The sequence below is a fragment of the Sceloporus undulatus genome, chromosome 4 (assembly GCF_019175285.1).
Source record: "Sceloporus undulatus isolate JIND9_A2432 ecotype Alabama chromosome 4, SceUnd_v1.1, whole genome shotgun sequence".
In the NCBI taxonomy this organism is placed as follows: domain Eukaryota; kingdom Metazoa; phylum Chordata; class Lepidosauria; order Squamata; family Phrynosomatidae; genus Sceloporus; species Sceloporus undulatus.
In genome coordinates this window covers 190,564,696-190,585,772 of record NC_056525.1, presented here as the reverse complement: position 1 = coordinate 190,585,772, position 21,077 = coordinate 190,564,696, and the positions used below count along the sequence as shown (strand labels likewise).

Here is a 21,077-nt window from a genome sequence, read left to right as displayed (position 1 = left end):
AGAGGAAGAAGGAGAGCCTGGAGAAAGAAGGAATAGCTTAAAAAGAGGAAGAAGGAGAGCCTGGAGAAAGAAGGAATAGCCTAAAAAGAGGAAGAAGAAGAGGAAGAAGAAGGAGACCCTGGAGGAGGAAGAGGAAATAATAGCCCAAGAAAGGGAAGGAGGAGAGGAAGAAGGAGAAGGAGGAGGAGAGCCTGGAGGAGGAAGGAATAGCCCGGGAGGTGGAGGAAAAAGAAGAAGAGCCTGGAGGAGGAGGAAGATTAGAGGAGGAGGAGGAAGAAGAAGAAGAAGAGGAGGAGGAGGCTGGAGAAAAGGAAGGAAGATCCTGGGGGTTGCTGTCAGAAGGTGCAGGAAGGGAGAGAAAGAGCGAGAGAGAAGCGAGGATGGAGAGGACCTGCTGCAAGGCGAGGAGTGGATGATGGTTTGTGCAATCCAGAGGGAGAGAGCCTTTGCCTGCGTCGTCGCCCTGGTTGCAGCAGCTTAACAGGAGAGGCTTAACTTGAGAAGAAGGGGAAAAACAAGGAGGAGGAGGAAGAAGAAGAGGAATCGTGGACCCTTATTCGGGGAGGGATGAGAGAAGGGAAGGGGGCAGTAGCTGGGGAGCCTCGAGTGTCCCGCGTGGCAGTGGCGGTGGCCCTCCTCCTCCTCCTCCATCATCCCGGAGTATGGAGACTTTGAACGGAGGGGAGCCCCCCCACCCTCCTCCTCCTTCTTTACCGGAGCAGAAGAAGCAGCGCCTGCACCGCGCCCCTTCCCCGGCCAGGCCTTTCCTGAAGGACCTCCACCACCATCATGGCCGGGCATCGCCTTCCCCTTCCCCTTCTTCCTCCTCCAAGCCCCCTCCAGGCCCTCCCAGGTCCCCCAGCCTCTCCGCCAAAGCCCCCCAACACCAGCAGCAGCAGCCGGCCCTTCCTGCCCCTGCCTCCCCGGCGGCCAGCCGCCTTTCGCGACGCAGCTGCGCCAAGGCAGCAGCAGCAAGGACGGCGGCGGCGGCGTCATCATCATCGACGGCGTCGGCGCTTGTCTGGAGGGGCAAAAGCCTGGCCACCAAGCCCTCCCTGCCTCCGAGCAAGAAGGGGCCCCCTTCGGCTGGGAGGCCCCCCAACGGCGCCGCCGAGGGAGCGAGGCAGCAGGGGAAGCGGGGCAGCAGCGCCCCTCCGGCCCAGGCTGGCCCCTCTCCCTCCTCCTCCGCCTCCATCTCCCGCCTCCTCCTCCTCCTCCCTCACACCGACAGCAGCTCCGACCTCTCCGACTGCCCCTCGGAGCCCCTCTCCGACGAGCAGAGGCTGGCCCCGGCCGCCGGCAGCGATGGCGAGTCCAGCAGCGACAGGGAGAGAGACCCTCCGGCCCCGCTCCCTTCCTCGGGCCCCGCCGCTGCGCCAGGGCCCTCCGCCGCCCCCTCCGCAAGGAGCAGGGACCCTTCCGAGGGGAAGGGCCCCGAGAAAGCCGCGCTTCTGGCCGGGTGGAGGCCAGGGGGCAAGGCGCCTCTTCCGCGGGGAGACAAGGAGCCTCCTCGGGGGGAGAACGAGGAGAACGAGGAGGAGCTGCTGAGGGAGATCGAGGAACTCCGCTCTGAAAACGATTACCTCAAGGTACTGTTGCTATTTATTATGTTCCGCCTTTCTCCCTAGGCTGGGACTCAGGGCGGCTTACGACAGTAAAAACAACACCAACAGCAACGCCATACAGCTAAAAACATACACAATAATGAACAGCTACAATAAGGAAAAGAAATCACTTCCTAAAATGTCAGATGCACTCATCCGCATTCACTGCTTCTTACAAATTAAGCGGGATAGACATAAAAGTGTTATTTATTGTCGTTGTTATTATTATTATTATTATTATCCCTCCATATTCACAGATCTGATTGTTCGCGGATTTGGTTAATACGTTCTCTCTAGGAATATCTAGGTCCTCCTCCAGCACAACTCTATGGTCACCTTTAACTAAAGGTTGCATTGAAAGACCTAGAGATTCCTAGAGAGAACACTACTCTACGAGGCCTTTGTAGCTCCTCCAGGGCAGTTCTGTGGCCAGTGTCTGTCAGACTTTGACCATAGAGTTGCCCTGGAGGACCCAGAGATTCCTAGAGGTGTCCTCTCAGGTAAAAACAGGGTGTTTTCGTTATTTGCAGTTTTTCCATATTCACGGGGGTCTTGTGCCCCTAATTCTAGTGAATGTGGAGGGACAACTGTATTATTATTATTATTATTATTATTATTATTAGTGTATTTATACAGTATTTATATCCTGCCCTTCTCCCAAAGCTGGGACTATGGCTTACAACATTAAAAAAACACATAAGCACCATGCAGTACACATACAAAATCAGTACATTAAGGCAGGATTAAATTGCTACAATAATTAAAATGAATCACATACTAAAATGTCAAATATGTTAAAGAAGATAAAAATGCTTAAAATACTTTAATAAAAGAGTATAGCACCCCCAGGCCATCCTTTTAAAGGTTTTCTGTTTTTAAAGCCTGTGTGAAGAGGAAGGACTTCAAGGAAGTGAAATGGCGGGAAGTGGAGTAACGTTGTTGTTGTTGTGGAGATTATCCTGTTACGCACTACTCTCATACAGCGCTGCTATTCCGCTTTCTGCCTCCCTCTGTGGCTTGCTGGGGGTGTGCAGTTTTACCATGTTACCTCACCACACACTCTTATGACAGTGCTGCTCCTGTTGCAATCTGGGATTTGCAGTTTATGAAGGGGGCATTTAGAATATTGATCCAGAGAGCTCTTAGGCCTCACTGGACTCCAAAGCCCAGAATGCAATGGGAGGCAGTTAAAGTGGAATAGCAGCTCAATAAGAGGGTAGTTTGGTAATCTGGGGAGTGTAGTTGTTGTTGTTGTGGAGATTACCCTGCTACATACTACGCTCTTATAGCACTGCTATTGCAATTTTACAACATTACCGCACTATACACTCTTATAATAGTGCTGCTATTGCACTTTTAACTGCCCCAGCTGCCTACTGTTGCATTCTGGGATTTGCAGTTTATGAAGGGGGCATTTAGAATATTGAACCAGAGAGCTCTTAGGCCTCACTGAACTACAAACTCCAGAATGCAACAGGAGGCAGCCAGAGCAGTCAAAGTATAGCAGCACTATTATAAGAATGTAGTGAGGTAATGCCACACAGCATGCCACACAGGGAGGCAGAAAGCGGAATAGCAGTGCTATAAGAGAGTAGTGTGTAGCAGGTTAATCTCCACAACAACGACAACAACAACGACACTTCCCACATTACCACACTAACCTCTGATTGCGCTGCTTTTCCACGTTAACTGCTCTGGCTGCCTCCTGTTGCATTCTGGGGTTTGTAGTTCAGTGAGGACTAAGAGCTCTCTGGCAGAGAATTCTAAATGCCGCTCCTTAAGTTGCAAATCCCAGAATGCAACAGGAGGCAGTCAGAGCAGTTAAAGTGGGAAAGCAGCACAATCAGAGGTTAGTGTGATGATGTGGGAAATGCCATTGTTGTTGTATAGCAAGTGCTATAAGAGTGTAGTGTATTGACGCATTGAGGGTTCTCAGAAAGCACACAAGAGGAGGGTTTGACAGGAAACACAGAAAGAATAGCTAGGGAGGAAATGACAAAAAGGGGCATTCCCACTTACTTTTTTTTAGTACAGAGGAGATGTGGATCTCCACAGTGATGCAATACTGAATCGATGTTTCCACTATGTTTACCACGGTCAAATCTCTCCAAGGCATTTTAACCCGGTCCAGCATTCACACTGGCGCAGCTCCGCATCAGCATGGTGATGCCTCATGGTAGGGAAAGATCCCAGCGATCCGGATTGATTCGGTAGCACATTTGCACTACTGAAGATCCAGATTGCCCTTAAAAAAAAAGACATGGTTAGGTACCTGGTGCAAAATGCACTGGGTTAAGTGGGTTTTTCACCACCCCTCCTCCCCCGCAAACCACGCTGGGTGCATTCAGGGCCAGTGTGAATGTCACAGAAATAACCCAATTTCACACCAAGTTATTTCTGTAGTGCTAATGGGCCCATAATGAATTATTCTATAGCAATAGCAAGTACATTTCTGTACTGCTTATCAGTGAACTTAGCACTCTGTAAGCGATTTACACTGTGTAAGCCAATTGCCCCCAACAAGCTGGATACTCATTTTACCGACCTACAAAAGGATGGAAGGCTGAGTGGACCTTGAAGCCCTGCCTGGGATTGAACTCACAACCTGAGGCATCACAGGGTTGTTATCACGTGGTGTGATAACACATAGTCTTCACCCCCCGTTGACCTCCTCCTATTTCACATTGTACAGAATCCTTAGTAATTCTTTTTTCCATTAATATTACTTATAAATCGTAATTCCCATATACCACTAAATGTAATGGTAATAATCGTGACATAAACAACTAACAAAATTTAAATTACACCTTCAAATTACAATATCATACACACAACCTAAATGTATTTACATATACATAGTGAAGATTTGGTAAAAATGTGATGTTTTTAAAGAAAATTTAAAAAGACTAATTTAAAAATTCAAATTGGAAGTTTTAATTTAAAAAAAAATTAAGGTGTCTCCTAATGTGGTCCACACACCCCACACTCCTCTAGTAACGCCACTGTGTGGCATGCTGGGGTTTGCAGTTTAGGGAAAGGCACTGAGGGTTATTCTCAGAAAACACACAACAGGAGGGTCTCACAGAAAACACAGAAAGAATAGCTAGGGAGAAACTGACAATACAATGAACTATACTATAGCAATACCAAGTACATTTCTATACCACTTATCAGTGAACTCAGCACTCTGTAAGTGGTTTACAACGTGTAATCCAACAAGCTGGATACTTATTTTACCAACCCATGAAAGAATGCAAGGCTGAGTGGACCTTGGACCTGGGATTGAATTCACTTGTGGCTGCAATATTGGCATTTAACCACTGTGCCCCCAGGCTACCATATATACAGTGACCATATATTTATATGTATTGCAATGTAGTCACATATAAATATATGGTCATTTTATATACGGTAGAGTTGTGGTCTTGTTTCTTTGGGACATTGTTGTAAACAGTTCATTATATTGAGATTCTCAGCCAGATAGCTCTTAGTTTGCCTTGAACTACATAGCTCAGACAGGAGGCAGGCAGATCAGTAAAAGTGGAAAAGCAGCACTAGAAGAGTGTGGTGCGATAAGACCTATCTCTTATCTACACTATATACACTATTATCTACGCTCGCTACACTTTTATGGGAGATTATCGCATTAGATGCTAATGATGGAATTGAAGTGGAATTACAACCTATGATTCCTTTCCTTTTTGCACCACATGGTCACTCATCTGTCGCTGATCTGTTGTTAAAAAACAATTTCTCATTGATAAGTATCTCTTGTTAATGTAAAATTGCATAGTAATAATGGTATAACAACAGATCAACAATGGATCAGCAACAGATGAGTGACAACATTGTGTGAATCATAGGCTGCAATTCCACTTCAATTCCATCACTAGAGCTTTGTGCAGTAATCTCCATAGTGTGTGCCTTCAAATAATTCCTGATTTATGGCGACCCCTTGGGCCATGAACTTTGCCACAACAAATGACCATTCCCAGAATTCCATAGCCTGGAGCCAGGTTACTTAAAATGATGTCAAACTGGATTATTTCTGCAACATGGATGCAACCCAATTGGGCATAAGGGAGGCTCCCTTTAAGGCAAGTGGTGGGGAATGGCAGCTGCATGAGGCTGGAAAATCGCTTGGCACTTGTTGGTTCAAAGGGAGCCTTGTGCTGTGTTCCTCTTTCCTCTATCTCATCTTCCCTTTAGAGGAAAGAAGCTTAGACCTGGTGACACCAGAAGTATTGCTACCAGAGATAGTCTTACTTTATATACACTGTATGAGATAGATTGTCTCTGCAGAGCGATATGCCTGTCTACTGCATAAGTATGCAGATATACATACATTTTTTAATCACCCTGTATCTGCATACACAGAGAGAAAGAGGAATTCTGCAATGGGTTATAGATGTTTTGTTGATGGAATCTGGCTACTTTCTGGAAACTACTTTAGGAGATTTTGTATGAGATCAGTTAAGAAAATACAGTAAGGACATGGTTTTGTCATTTCCAAAGCTGTGTATTGCAAACACCATGTTTTGCTAAACCTGCGTTCAAGTCCTGACTTCTTGGTAGAACCTCTTTCCAATTTGAAATGAAGGATGCATGGTTTTGAAGTTCATTGTTTCATTCAAAAGAGACTTCTAAAACTTTTTTGCAACCTGCTTTAAGAAATATGCCAAATTTGTGGGTGTTTGAAGATCTCAAAGGGAGCAGAACTATAAAAGTGACAGATAAAGGTGCTATGTGTATAATCTTATTGCTTTATAAATGCCTGACTTATGCAGACTGGATGGTTGCAATGTGAGTGTTCTAGAGGCTGGTTAGACACTGATTTGGATGTGATATTACAGTTCTTTAAAGCTTTCTTTCTGCCTTCCTTGCAGTGATCTCTGTGTGATTATAATGATATAAGATGCCTCCTGTCATGGAGCTAATATTCTCTGCTTGTCTTTTAAAAATGACATTTCATAATACAACCTGAAATGATTAGGAAAAGAATGACAGAAGATCTGCAAAGGTGCCCTCCCCCCCATTTAGAAAAAGACAGGGGAAAGATCATGCATTTTCAGAATATATTAGGATTGACAACATTTTGTTGGATTTTAACAGCTGTTTGGCAGGCAAAAATTTAGCAGAGGCTTTTATCGCCATGGAATTAACTGGCACAGAATATTCCTTGGATAAAATTTTGCTTGCCAGGCAGCTGATAAAGCCACAGCAGTTCTAGCAGAAAGAGGTTGGCAATCTTGTCTTCACAATATGTTAGCATGCCTTAACTCTATTTGACCCATTGTTCAGCAAGTCCATTTTTCATTCTTGTTGTGTGCTGTCCTGCCAAGACATAGTGGGTTAGGTAAAATGCAGCACTTCATGGATGAATATGAAATGGGACTAAAAGTATGCTCTAGAGCAGGAAAAGAAGACACTTCCAAAGAATTATTTTTACAATACTCAAAAAGATTTGCGTGTGTGTGTGTGTGTGTTTGTCTGAATGTGTATGCCAGCTACAGTTTGGCAATGTAAAACAACAATTTTAAAAAGAAAATAATCTAGGTAAATAGACTGGGACTGCTGAAGAGCATCCAAAGAATTTTGTTTTTGATCAGAAAGTACGGTATATAGAAGTGGAAATTATAACTTAAGCATTCTGATTAGTCATTCTGTGGCTGGTGGAGAGCACAGACGACTAGAGAAATATCTGGCAATGCCACATAGGTAGACACAGGCTGATGGCATCAACTGCCAAGACCTTTTAAAACTTGGTGGTAAATGCCATTGGTCTGTGTTTGGCTACTGAAGAGAAGTAGAAGAGCATCCCAACCCATAGTGAGACTCTATCCCATTTTGAGCTAGCATTCTGCTCCTGGAATATCTAATTTTGATAAATAGAAAAATAAGCTGGTTGACAGCAAGCTTCCTTCCTTTCATGAATCATCAATCAAAAGAAGTATCCACTTATTTTATGCATTTCAAATAAGGTTTTGCCATTCCCAGTTTTACATGGAAGGAATTATGTTAGGTCAATGATATATCCTTCATATATTTGTTTGATAACAAAATGGGTAAGGAAGGGGCTATGCAGACCGCCTGCAGCCGCCTCCATCTTCCGCAGATTGGGGCTGCGGTGTGCAGTTGCCTTTCCAGCAGCTCCTTCCTTTGGTGCTGTGTTGTGTAAATGCAGTGCTAGAGGAGCGCTGTGATGCTGCATGCCGTGTGGAGCAATGCACAGCGTCACGCCGACGTGGAGGCAGAGTCGAGGTGTGCATTGTATGGACACCACATCCTGACTCCACACCCAGTCCGGCCTTAATGGCCGGTCTGCACAGCCCCAAAGTTAACATATTAAGCAAACCCATAGAAGCCAAGAAAGATTCTTAGAGATATGGCTTAATGGATTTCTCTTTTATGAAGTTACCGTTCAAAATGCTACTGAGATTAGGTAAACCCACATATTGTACCATTTGATATTTTTTCTTGTCAGTACAGTGTTTTGATCTGGATAAAGAATAGCTTCATTTTCTAGCCCAGGGGTAGGCAATCTTTTTGAGCCGGGGGCCGGGTTGCTGTCCCTCAGACAACTGGAGGGCCAAAGCCAAAAAATAAATAATTAAATTTATTTTTACAAAATTAAATATATAAATAAACCAGGACAAATGTAGGACAAAATTTTCAAATGGAAGACACTTTTTTTTTAAAAAATGGAGGACATGCGAAAAAAATTGGTGATTTTTAAAAAAAAGGTAAATATAAATGCATGTTTCTGAGGCTTCTATAGACAATTGCCCCCCCAAAGGCCCCGGCGGCAATCGGCAGCAGGACTGGGCTGGGGCCAGTCCCAAGGCCTCGCCGGGCCGCATCCGGCCCGCGGGCCGCAGGTTGCCTACCCCTGTTCTAGCCTTTTATTCACAAAATATATGAGAATTTTGCCTGCAGGGGGGTAGAATAAATGGAGGTAAAGACTGAATAGAATGTCCTCTTGATAAGAACAAGAAGGATTGGGATGGTTATTTATTGAAGTACCGCTGTACCATAGTTCTGCGGCCCTGTCTTGTGGATGTTTTACAAATCTGGATGGCTATGGCTAAACTAGATGTGACACAGTAGCCTCATTTGCCCTGGTTTGCCTTCAAAGTGAGGGGTCTAATTTTTACACTTTTCCCCTTTGAACATGAACTATCATACATTTTGCCTTCCTGAGCTATTTCAGTGGAAGGATGTCAGGCAATGTACAGCAAAATAAGGTACTCTTTATTTTGAATTCACCTTTTGTTATCAAAATCAGAAACTCTCCACCATTTAGATATGAATAAGGAAGATGTGATTGTCCCTCACATAGTTAGTGTGGGCCCAGAGCTTCAACTACATGTTTGTTTTGGGGAGAGGGAGGATGAAACTACTGGTGACCATGAGGGATTTGGGGATTTGTGACCACTCTTGGAAAATAACATTTCTTTGCCTGGTAGTATCACTAGTGTCAGGACCATGGCAAACAGGCCTGAGAAAATGACAATGATGTGGCCACTAGGGGGAGCTGTTGTGGAAGTTATTTACAGCTCTAGTGGCAGTTATATGTGTCAGCATCCGAACAGTGCATCGTTGGAACGTTGTCAACTGTCCTTCTGGGAGAGTGTGTCAGTTATGACAGTTGGTATTAGAGTAACTGCTTCTCTGTTTTTTGTTGTTATGGTTGTTTGGTTGGCAAAGTAACTTATTTCTTAAAGCCCTGGTGTAGAGTGAAGGCTTGAAGTGCTCTTGTTGTTATTTCTCAAGCCAGGAGCTTAAGGCCGTTTGCAGCGGTGAAGGATTATTTTCCTTCTTGGCCTGAATACATTTGCAGACATCTCTTCAGATCCCTTCTCCCTGGCGTCCTGTCGACGTGTGTCAACTCTGCAGGTGGTTGTGGTGGACACAGCGCGTCTTTCTACGCCCCAACAACTAGTAGTATAGCTGTGTTCTCTTTAAAACAAAGTGACCCTTTTCTCTATGATTTTTAAGCCTGTCTTGGAGCCCAAGACACTCTGCCCCAACATGACCCATCATACATACAGCAGATCTTCAGGCATACCTTAATACCATTGGAATGGTATTTGGGTTTTAACAACATTTTTTGTAGGATATGTAAAGATCCTGCAAAATTAAAAAGATTAAGGTTTGTTTAAATAAAACCTGACATAATGACCACGGTTGGCACTATGATGGAATACCCAGAAATAACTATATGAGCTATAACTAGTCAAAACATTTTTTTCTTACTAGGTCTTACAGTCACCAGACTCACTGCTCTTTTCATCATGAGTAGCTACTCATTTATATAGCTTTGGTGTGATGTATTGTCATCAGGCAGGTTATTGTCCTCTCTTTCAACACAGGGCTTTACTATGGTACTTTTGAGTTCCCAACAATATTTCTTTCACTCTAATTGTAAGTCTTTGACTGTCATGAACTTGAGGAATTCCTCCATTTTCCTTTTGGCTCTTAGTACCAGCAGATCCTTAACTTCTCCCTGAGTCTCCCGGTCTATGTTCCTACTCCTTGTGGAGTTGAAGATGACCCCTGAAGATCCTCAAATCACGCTGCCACCACCCAGTGAATTTGTATTGGATTTCCCTTAACATACACTGGGACTTGTTAGGGATTTCTAGGTCTCCTTCTTGCTAATCTTCTCAAGCATCAACCGAGCTAGGACACGTGTAAAGGAGTGTCAAAATAGCAGATACTTTTAAGGAAGTATTTATTATAGTTAAACAAAACAGAACGAAAAGATATAAATCACGCAAGATCCTAAGGGCCTTGCAGGTACAATATGTGTAATTCTAAAAGTATTCTTTTCTAGTGATGGAAGTGGAAACATCCTGTAACATGGGTGGTTGATTCCATCTCTTGCTCTGAAATAGGCAGGAAAAACAGACTCGAAGGAGTCGCCACCATAGGGAGCAACCCCCACCATCCCTCAGTCTTTTTACTGCCTCGCTCCAAGTAGCCAGAAAAATAACCAGAAAAATAATAAATAAGGCCTAAACGTTCTAATCCAGTGGTTCCCAACCTTCCTAATGCCGTGACCCTTTAATACAGTTCCTCATGTTATGGTGACCCAAATCCATGAAATTATTTTCATTGCCACTTCATAACTGTAATTAAATAGGTGTTTTCCAATGGTCTTAGGCGACCCCCATGAAAGAGTAATTCGACCCCCAAAGGGGTCCCGACCCACAGGTTGGGAACCACTGTTCTAATCTGAAATATTCTCATCTAACTGATAGATTGATGTAATATGCCGGCCTTGATGGATTTGAAATATAGTTACAGGTCTTAGTTTAGCATAGACTGTCTGCCTGAATTATGCCTTCTTGCTGTAGGCACAACACTACAGTTTTCCTAACCTGTAAGACTAACTCGAGGGAGTCATTCCCACCTCCAATTCTCACTGTAGAAACCACTAAACTGTTCAAGACTCTCTCTCTGCCTCTCTCTCCAACTGCCACTCTCCAGGTGTCACCTGGTCTCAGAGGCTTTTTCTCTTTGAAAGCTTCCAAAAGAAACTCTTACTCCTGCTCACTGATTGGTCAAGTGAGCCTTCAGTCAGCTGTGATGTCATTACTTATTTGCATTGCCTCTCTCCCAGCTTACTCTTATTACCTGGCAGAAGTCTTCCAGTGACTGGAGGCCCAGTCATTACAATTGGTATGTGTCGAACACTGCATCTGCACTGCAGAAATAATGCAGTTTGACACCACTTTAACTGCCGTGGCTCCATCCTATGGAATCACGGGATTTGTAGTTGGTTGTGGCACCAGAGCTCTCTGACAGAGAAGGCTAAATACTGTACCTCAGAACTACAAATTCCAGAATTCTATAGCATTGAGCCATAGTGGTGTCGAACTGCACTATTTCTCCAGTGCAGATACAGCCTTAGCTTTTTCCTTCCAATTAATTTCTTAAATTTGTAATAAATATTTAAATCAAATTACTGATTGATCTCATCATCTTTGTTTTTTAGATACCCCTTTCTCTGTGATGTGACACACACACACACACACACACACACACACACACACACACACCCCAATTGAAATGTCTTTGGAACATTAAAAATTTTGATTCTTTGGTCAGGATATTAGCTTACCTACGCCTGAAGGCACCCGACTGGTTAAAACACGTGAACCCGAGGCTAACATAGTGTTAAAGCATTTTAAAAATGCAAAAATTTCAACACAGTTCTGATGCTGCAGCACTAGAGCCACAGAACACCCTTCTCTTCTTTTTCCTCAAACAGCTCTCAGAGCTGCCTGAAATCCAGCTCTAAGGGATTCCCGACCCCCTGGAACAGTTTTTTTGGGGCGCACAGAGGCTGCAGTGGGAAGTGAAGTGGAGGTCCAGGACTGCATCATGACCTGAGCAACTGTGTCTCCTGTTCTATGTATTATATCAAATCATCAAATATCATGGCTAAAACTACTGCATGTACATTGTATAGCATGGCGTATAACTGAATGATCTTGACAGGGCAAGAAAGCTTATAGTTGATAAGGATTGTTGCATTTTTATTTTAAAAATGTAAGAGATTAGTTTTGGGGAGGAAGGAGGTTCCATTCTCTTGCAGTTAAAATGTATTAGTGACAGGAAAAAATAAATTTAATCTGACTTTAAGCATAAAACTAGCATAGGCCATTTCAAAAGTAGTGCAGTCAGCTGCTTGAATAAAAGATCAGCTTGGTAAACAATGGCGGTGGATCCATGTGTCTTGTTAGCCACAGCTGTGGCTTTGCTGAAACATGGCATTGTCCAGAGGAAGCACAGTGGATTATTTGTATAATGTGACAGTGATTTCCATCTGTAGCTCTCAATAGATCATATTAAAGTATCACTGGCCAGATGACTACTCCAACTGTTTAAAACTGTAGGCAATTGAAAACATGTTTGACTCTCTAATAGTCCTAATTGGTTTTCAATGCATAACCATACAGAGGCTTTTATTGTGTATAAACATTGCAACAAAAATTGCAGATCCACAACACACACACACACACACACATTTGTAATCCTGTACATTGTAACTGTTAACTCATCATGACATTTAAACAAAATATTGGAATGTGTACCTTATACAGTATTGAGATTTTTCTGACAGAGATTGCATGCAGCAATTAGAGATCTTGAGTATTGCATCACAGAAGGGTCAGCACAGGTAGACAAAGAGGGAGGACACTTGAGGTCACTCAAACTATATTCTAATCCTATTACTAACTGCCTGCTTTTCATCGCTGAAGGTTTTTGCACTTCTAACATTTTCATATGGATTAAAATCATTAGAATACGTTTTTTGACCCCAAAATAGTCATTATATATTTGCTATGATAAATATATACCAGTAGTCTGACCCCAGGATCCAAGATGGATACATTCCCAGTCTTACTGCAGATAACAAGAACCACAGATAATGGCAAACACTGTGCTGGAAGTTGACCACAGAGTTATGCAGGGGATTCCTAGATGCCTAGAGAGACTTTGTTTTTCTGGGCAGGGTAAGTGAAACCAAGATTAGCAATTTTTCTGATACTGGGGTTGGACTGTACAACTTTTAATAAAAAGTCCATATTTAGGTGATGCTACATCTTGTACAAATCCAGTGAAATCACCCAAGTAAAAGTAAAAGAAGTGAATTTTAACACATTTCCCCACCTGGTGTTTGTTTTCTTCATTGTTTACATGTTAGTTTTCATTTTTTAAATTTGAAATTACCCTTTTGGGTTTTATTAAGAATAGCTTCAACATGCATCTAGTATTGGGGGCTTTTGAGACCTTCCACTTCTTTTAAAGTTAAGCTTCTGCTTGGTTTGAGAGTTATTAAATATGAAATCAACGCAGCACTGTCCCTCCTGTTCTCACAGATCCTCTGAATTGATTCAGTCTTAGGCAACAGGGACACATAGCCAAGAAACTGCTGAAGACCACTGCTCAACTTGTGTAATGTAAACAGGCCTTCACAGACTGGATTAAACAGAAAGTTGGCAGAGCAGTAGCATTATAGCAAGTTGGTTATCTCAAAGTATTGTACTTTTAAGCAACAATCCTGTCCACACTTTAGGCTTCAAAAGGATTGCAGTTGCCATTCCAAGCAGACTTACATGAAAGTAAGCTCCATTAAGCCCAGGACACTTCACTTCTGTATAAGGGAACATAAGCTTGAACTGTTCTTGTGCGTACTAGGAAGATATAGGATTTCAGTCATAATATAGATTTAACTTACTGTCTTACAGTGTGTTCCTTTGATGGCCTTGGTGTCATAGACACCATACTTTATGAAGTGTACTTATGATTGGAGAATGGCTGTTAATGACATTTCCAAACATAGGTCACCAAAGTTAGATACCTACTGTAAGAACAGAAATACAAGTGACCTAATTTCATTTTCTGTTTATTTGCAGTGATGCTGAGCAACCACATGCATATACAGCCAAAGCTAATAATTCCTCCTGTATTTAAAGGTTGGAACCCACTTTTCATTTGAAGTGCTATAGGAGTCTAAATTTGTTAGCCACTCAGAGAATAAATGTTTAGCAACATTCCTTGTGGGAAACAGAATTCATCAAGCATTGCTGAACATTTGGGACTAAGAGGGATGAACTGTCCTCTCATTATCACAGTTTTTATAAAATAAATTAAGACTAAAACTGATAATGAGCAGACAGTTCATCTCTCTTCTCTGTGGCCACATAGGAACCATTTCTCAAAACCTCTGGAAGATGGTTTCACAACTGAGAGCATACGGAGGGACAAAAGCTAATTTCCTTAGATGGAAGGACTTTTTACCCAAGACTATATGAGATTCAACCTATATGGAGATGGACACACAGACATAGAGGAAAGAAGCCTGCTAGCATAAATGACCTGTCCACATTTATTGGAAAGGTTATTAGAGGGTGCTAAAAGAAGTTAGGAATAGAGAAAATTACTGAGTAGTGACACTCTATAGTGTGTGCTTACTATGTCAAGATACAGTTCTAAACAATTTGTATTTATATGCGGTGAGTTCTGTATCATAGATATCCAAGAGTGTGTCTCTCTTTAAGTCAGTACTTCTCAAATAGTGGGGCGCGCCCCCCCCGGGGGGTGCGAGGCTCCGTAAAGGGGGGGCTCGTTTGACCTCGGCAAATAACAATTTTATAGACAAATGATACTATTTACAGTCGCGCGGGGGGCGTGAAATGTTTTCTTCTTCCTAGGGGGGGCATGACAGAAAATAATTGAGAAGCACTGCTTTAAGTTCACATGTCCAGTCAGTCTCAAGATGCTCTTTCCGAAAACAGATAACTGTCCTGTCTTCAAGGGTAGAGATATTATTTGTAGGCCACTTCAGGCCATTTTGGGGAAAATCTGAGATATATATCAAACAGATCAATAAATAAAATAAAACATCTGCCAAGTGAGTGTGAACAATGTTGAGACAGGACTGGAAACAAGGCAGTCTACTGGTGCATGCTGGTTCCCACTGGATACAGGAGCAGTACATCAGTCCTGAGACAGTTGAGTCATGTGACACTATTGTTTATGTCCATCTGTAACCTGTGTTTGAACATAGCTGTTGAGTGACATGCATGTGTCATGATACTCTGGAGCTTCTTTCTTTTTGCATTTTCAGCATGACATGATATTTAAAAAGTCTGAAAAGATCTAAGGCTTTCATGGCCGGCATCCATAGTTTTTTGTGGTTTTTTCAGGCTATGTGGCCATGTTCCAGAAAAGTTTCTTCTTGATGTTTCGCCAGCATCTGTGGTTGGCATCGAAGATGCCAGCCACAGATGCTGGCGAAACATCAGGAAGAAACTTTTCTGGAACATGGCCACATAGCCTGAAAAAAACACAAAAAACTCTGAAAAGATCCTTTTTGAGTAGTTTTTCCTCTGACAAACATTGTTTATTTTTACAGCCCTCACTATATGCCATTCTTTTTCATTTATTGCATTATGTAATTAATATGGAAAAACCCTGTAGCAGGCCGCATCCACATAAAAGTAGCATGGAGTCATCCAGATTATCAGTCTAGATTGAATCTGCTATTGGTGAAGTTTTGAAGACATGAATTCCACCTTTCTTGGGGACAATCCTGTTGTACAGTACAATTAGGGTTAACTTATTGGATTGATTGCTTAATGTTGATCCAACATGTAGGCAAATCCAGTTAATTAATTGGGACTACTGTAGCTGGGACTAACAGCAGAATTTAGGCCTGTGCTTTCCAGACAGGAGTTGGAAGTGTATTTTGCTGCCACTATCACTTTAGTGCTAGCTAATTTCAGTCTTCTAGCCATATAAATTTTCCTCTCTCTTTCATTCTCTTTCTCTATATATCTTTCTCTTTAAAAATTACTAAATAAACTTGGTAGCAATAAGGCTATTCTGCAACCCAGAAACATCACCCCAGGAGACTTTCCGCTGTGCTTTCTGCAACTGGACTTGTTTATCTCGGATCGGCCTTTTAGTCATCAACGTGCTTGTACAAAGCGCGGGATGAGTCCTTCCTGAATCTTCGTTCACGAAGCAAAGCCAGAGAGAGAGGTTATTATTATTATTATTATTATTATTATTATTATTAATTCTATTTATTTATATCCCACCTTCGTCCCTGTATAAGGACTCAAGGTGGCTAAAAAATTTTAAAACAGTCTAAGTTAAGACAGTATGAAACATTAAAAATACAAAGTTTAAAAAAACAATTAAACAATTAAAAAGATTAAAAAACATTACATGATTAAAATTTAAAATGTAAAACTATTTTAAAAATCTTAACTGTTTGGTAGGACACAGTTTTAAAATTCCAGTTCTGACATTTCAACTGTCATCATTCTTCATTTTGTGGGTGTCACTATATTTTCTATACAGAAAATATTTTGTTTATTATTCTGCCTCTTATGTGAGACTTGTGCTAAACGTTTTTATATTTATGTATTTATGTCTATGCTGGGGTGGGGTGGCCATTAGGGCTAAAGGGCGAGGTATAAATACCTAAATAAATAAAATAAACCCCTGAGGCTCCCCAAATCTATATTCAGTTTCCCTGGATGAAGGAGCCACTTCTGAAATGTTTGACATCTTTAAAACAAAATAAAACCCATTTTGCAAACTGCTGACCACGTCCACTTTGGCGGTTTTCTTGTGTGGTGGGGGAGCAGTCTTTGCTGCCCCTGAAATGTTCCAGAGGCAGAAGAATAACCCCTTGACCTACTGTAGTCACCCACCCGAGATCTATATAAAAATAATATTATATACAAACAGAAGATAGATTCTCCTCCCATTGCATTGAAATATACTTCTGTTTTTCTATTATTTTATTTTCAAAAAAATGTCTGGTAGCTAAAATTGCTTGATTATGCTGCTCAGAGATTTCAGATGTTAGTCTTTTTACTGAATTGCTAATAAACTGCAGAATTGAAGATGTACTGTCTTTGTTAGATGCATATTGGGAGACATGCTCTTATGGTTGCTTTCAACTTCAGTTTTCTTTTGAAGCATAGAACTAAGTTAATAATAGAATAGTTGGATTCCCCAGAGTCACCATCTAGCAAGTTAATGGCCTACACATTGAAGCTGAAGACCTACATATAAAACTTTTAGCTTGAGAGATTTCAGGCAGGCACCAATTATATTAATGGGAATGACAGAGTTTGTACTAGAATGGTTAGTCTTATTCTACTGAGAAGATAATTTACAGTAAGCCTGAGCCCCTGAGTTATCAGGAAACATGTTTAGTACAGTTTTAAATCTGAAAGGTTGAACATATCAAGGAAGGTTTAATCTCTTTGTATTTCTAGTGGCACAGCAGACAGTATGTGTGTGGATAAGAGAGAGTAAATATAACAGTATAGTAAAGGAGAGCATTTCAACTCTGTATGAACTCACTGCTCAGTTTGATATACAACTTTTTTTTGTTAGAAGCAGTTACAGTATATGTTACCTTAAAGGGGATAAGGTTCATGTTGCAGAAATTCCATGGCTTGCAGTATGAAGATGAATGTTTGAAGACTGAGGCAGACACTTACCATAAATCTACTGTATTAACAGGCACAAAAATAATCTAAGATAACAATTGTGTACAACTAACATGAGTTCCATGTTAAAAATGAAGAACTGTGATGTTAGTAAATGCTAGTATTCCCCATCCTAGTGAGTTTATGATTACTGTGAAACCTGAACTGAATACAACAGCAGTGCATTGTACAGAACTGATTAATAATGCCATGCCCATTATTTCTGAAGATGTAAGTTATAATTGATATCAACATGCTGACATTGCTTATAATATTATTTCAGAGAAACTATTTCAGTGAACTCCACAGTGAATGGAGATAGATAATTCTCTCTGTGTCTTGGAAAAGGTATAGAATAAACTATTCGATACCTGACTTTGTTTTTGTATTATAATAGGATGAGCTTGATGAACTCCGAGCTGAAATGGAAGAGATGCGTGACAGCTATCTTGAAGAAGATGTTTACCAACTGCAGGAACTTCGGCGAGAGCTTGACCATGCAAACAAGAACTGCCGTATTTTGCAGTATCGTCTCAGGAAAGCAGAACAGAAAAGCTTGAAAGTTGCACAGACGGGTCAAGTTGATGGGGAGCTTATTAGAAGCTTAGAACAAGATCTAAAGGTGAGAGGAGCACTTATGCATAAAAGTTTCTAAGGGCTTGTTTACACCTGGGAGGAAACACCAAACTCACCCCAAAGCTGGTGCTGGCAATCCTCATAAAATCTGGCTATTTTGGAAGATACTGGTTTCTGGCCCCTTAACCTGATTTTGGTCTGAACTGAGCAAAGTCAGGGGAAATCCCAATGTTTCCCAGAAACATTGTCCACGGATTCTTTGGACATGTGGACAGCTGGTTTGGGTCCAGTTCGGCCCAATCCACTGTGCACATGCCAAGAGCCATGTCATATCCCCCTTTCCTGTGCTGAGTAGCACAGGAAAAGTGGATGGCTTATTTTCAGAGATTCTGCCACCACTTCCTTCTGGGCAGGAGCTCTGTGTAAAGCCTGTCTGGCATGCTACTGCTTCTGCTGATGACAGAAACAAGTACCTGGATATGTAATCAACAAGGATGGGGTTGCTCTATAACAATAGCAAGTACATTTCTGTGTCGCTTATCAGTACACTTAAGCACTCCCTAATCGGTTTACAGTGTGTAAGCTAATTGCCCCCAATAAGCTGGGTACTCATTTTAGCAACCTCAGAAGGATGCCAGGCTGAGTCGACCATGAGCCCATGGCTGGTATTGAACTCACAACCTTGTGGTTTGTGAGTGAGTGTCTGCAATACAAGCATTTCAACACTGCACTATCAGGGCTCTGTCCTTTCATTGATCATCATAGGGGTGCGCCAATCTAATCTCAGTGTCCTGAGATCCTACCAATCTGGATAATTATCAGTCAGTGTTGAACATTCCATTTTTGGCTAAGGTTCTGGAGTGTGTGCTTGCCTTCCAGGTCCAGAGGTTTCAGGATGAGATGGATTATCTAGAAGCATTTGAATCTGGTTTCAGGCCTGGTTAAGGGACAGACAGTTTTGGTTGCTTTGGTGGATGACCTACACTAGACGCTAGACAAGGAGAATGTGTCCCTTTAGTTCTGCTAGACCTGTTGGTAGCTTTCAGTACCATCTTTATGGGTAACCCTGCTGAAATAGGACTTGGGGGCACTGTTTTCCAGTGGCTCTGTTCCTTCCTCGAGAAGTGAATCCAGAAGATGGTGCTGGGGGACTCCTGCTCGACCCCTCAATCGTTAGCTTATGGGGTCCCTCAGGGCTTGGTTCTGTCCCCCATGCTATTGGACATATACATGAAACCACTGGGAGAGGTTGTCAAGAGTTTTGGGGTTCAGTGCCACTAGTATGCTGATGACACACAACTCAATTACACCACAAGCCAATGAAGCTATTTTGGTCCCAAACATTGCCTATCATCAGTAATGGATTGGATGGGGTTGAAACTTTATCGAGACAAGACTGAAGTGCTCCTGGTCAGTGAAGGCAGATCAGGGAATAGGGATTCAGACTGTGCTGGATAGGGTTATACTCTCCCAGAAGACACAGGCCAACAGCTTGGGTGTGCTCCTGGATTCAGTGCTGAGCCTGGAAGCTCAGGTTTCAGCAGTGGCTAGGAGTGTTTTTGCAAAGTTAAAGCTTGTGTGCCAATTGCACCTACTCCTTGAAACATCAAATATAGCCATAGTAAAACATACTTTGGTTACATCTTGGTTGGATTACTTAATGTGCTCTACATGGGACTGTCTTGAAGAATGTTCAGAAACTTCAGCTGGTCCAAAGAATGCTGTCTGGGGCTGGCTACAGAGAACACAAAACTCCTTTGTTGCAACAGCTTCACTGGCTACTAGTCTATTTGGAATAAAAATGATGGTTCAGGTTATTTGAAGGACCATATTTTTTCTTACCAACCAGGTGATACTTCGAGATCTGCTGGAGAGGCCCTTCTTTGTTTCATTACTCTCATGGGTACATCTGGTGGAATCACAAAAGAGAGCCTTCTCAGTGACTGCCCCCAGGCTCTGGAATTCACTGGCACCCTTCCTACTTTTTTTTTTTGTTTTTTTTGTTTTTTTTGTTTTTTTTGCAGACAACTAAAGACTTTTCTGATTAGACAAGCATTTGATGATTGATTTTTAACATTATTTTTTTTAATTTGTGGTAATCCACTCTGAGTTCTGAAATGGGAAAAAAGCAGGATAGAAATAAACATAATATGCCTGTGTCATACACGGTTTTCAGCATACACTGAAAGCCACGCCAAAAGAAGTAATGGCATGTACACCTGTGGTGCGCACGCTACGCTGTAGGCATGAACCCCATTGTTTTTAATGGGACTCCATCATAAGTTGTATTTTCGTTATGCGGGGGGGGGGGGCTTATGCATTCAGGAAGGACCCACTGTAATAATAATACAAACTAGGCGGCAAAGAACTACTGTAAATCATCTCCATTTTTCAATCCAGTATTTGTTAAAGAATCAAGCAGAAAGTATGTTGGAACATGACATGAACAACAAAATTAGCTAACTAGACTCATAAAGATCCTAGAATAACTCATCAATTTAGCTTACAGAGTAAAGCCCTGAGAGTCATAGCATATCTTAAGATGGATTTGCCCCCTTGCCATCCAAGTGGCAACAAAATATGGTATGAAAAATCAAATTCTGTGTTGAGTGAGTAGCTCCTAGAAAAGAGTTAACAACACAGCCTTGAAGGAGTGCTGTAAAGCCACGGCATTACGGCTATCACACCTTTTTGTGGCTCTTTTTTGTGCCCTGCAAAGGCCAGATTGGGGCCGCGGTGTGCAGTTGCCGCAGCCCTGATCCAGCAAAAATGGAGGCATCTGCAGGCTGCCCCTTAGGGGTAGTCTGCACAGCCCCTTACTTTGGAATCCCAAAACTGGATAATAGTGAACCCTGTTGAAATGAATGCC

At 42.1% G+C, this 21,077-nt stretch overlaps 1 protein-coding gene across 1 annotated transcript in view; it reads left to right on the top strand.

Annotated features, from left to right (window-relative positions):
• Window positions 1-245: 245 nt before the first annotated feature.
• Window positions 246-21,077, top strand: part of MTCL1 (microtubule crosslinking factor 1) — a 144,648-nt gene continuing 123,816 nt past the window's right edge. The window contains 2 exon segments of the mRNA XM_042463101.1: window positions 246-1,589; window positions 18,030-18,254. Of these exon segments, the coding sequence (XP_042319035.1) occupies window positions 663-1,589; window positions 18,030-18,254 (1,152 nt within the window). The 5' untranslated portion in view covers window positions 246-662.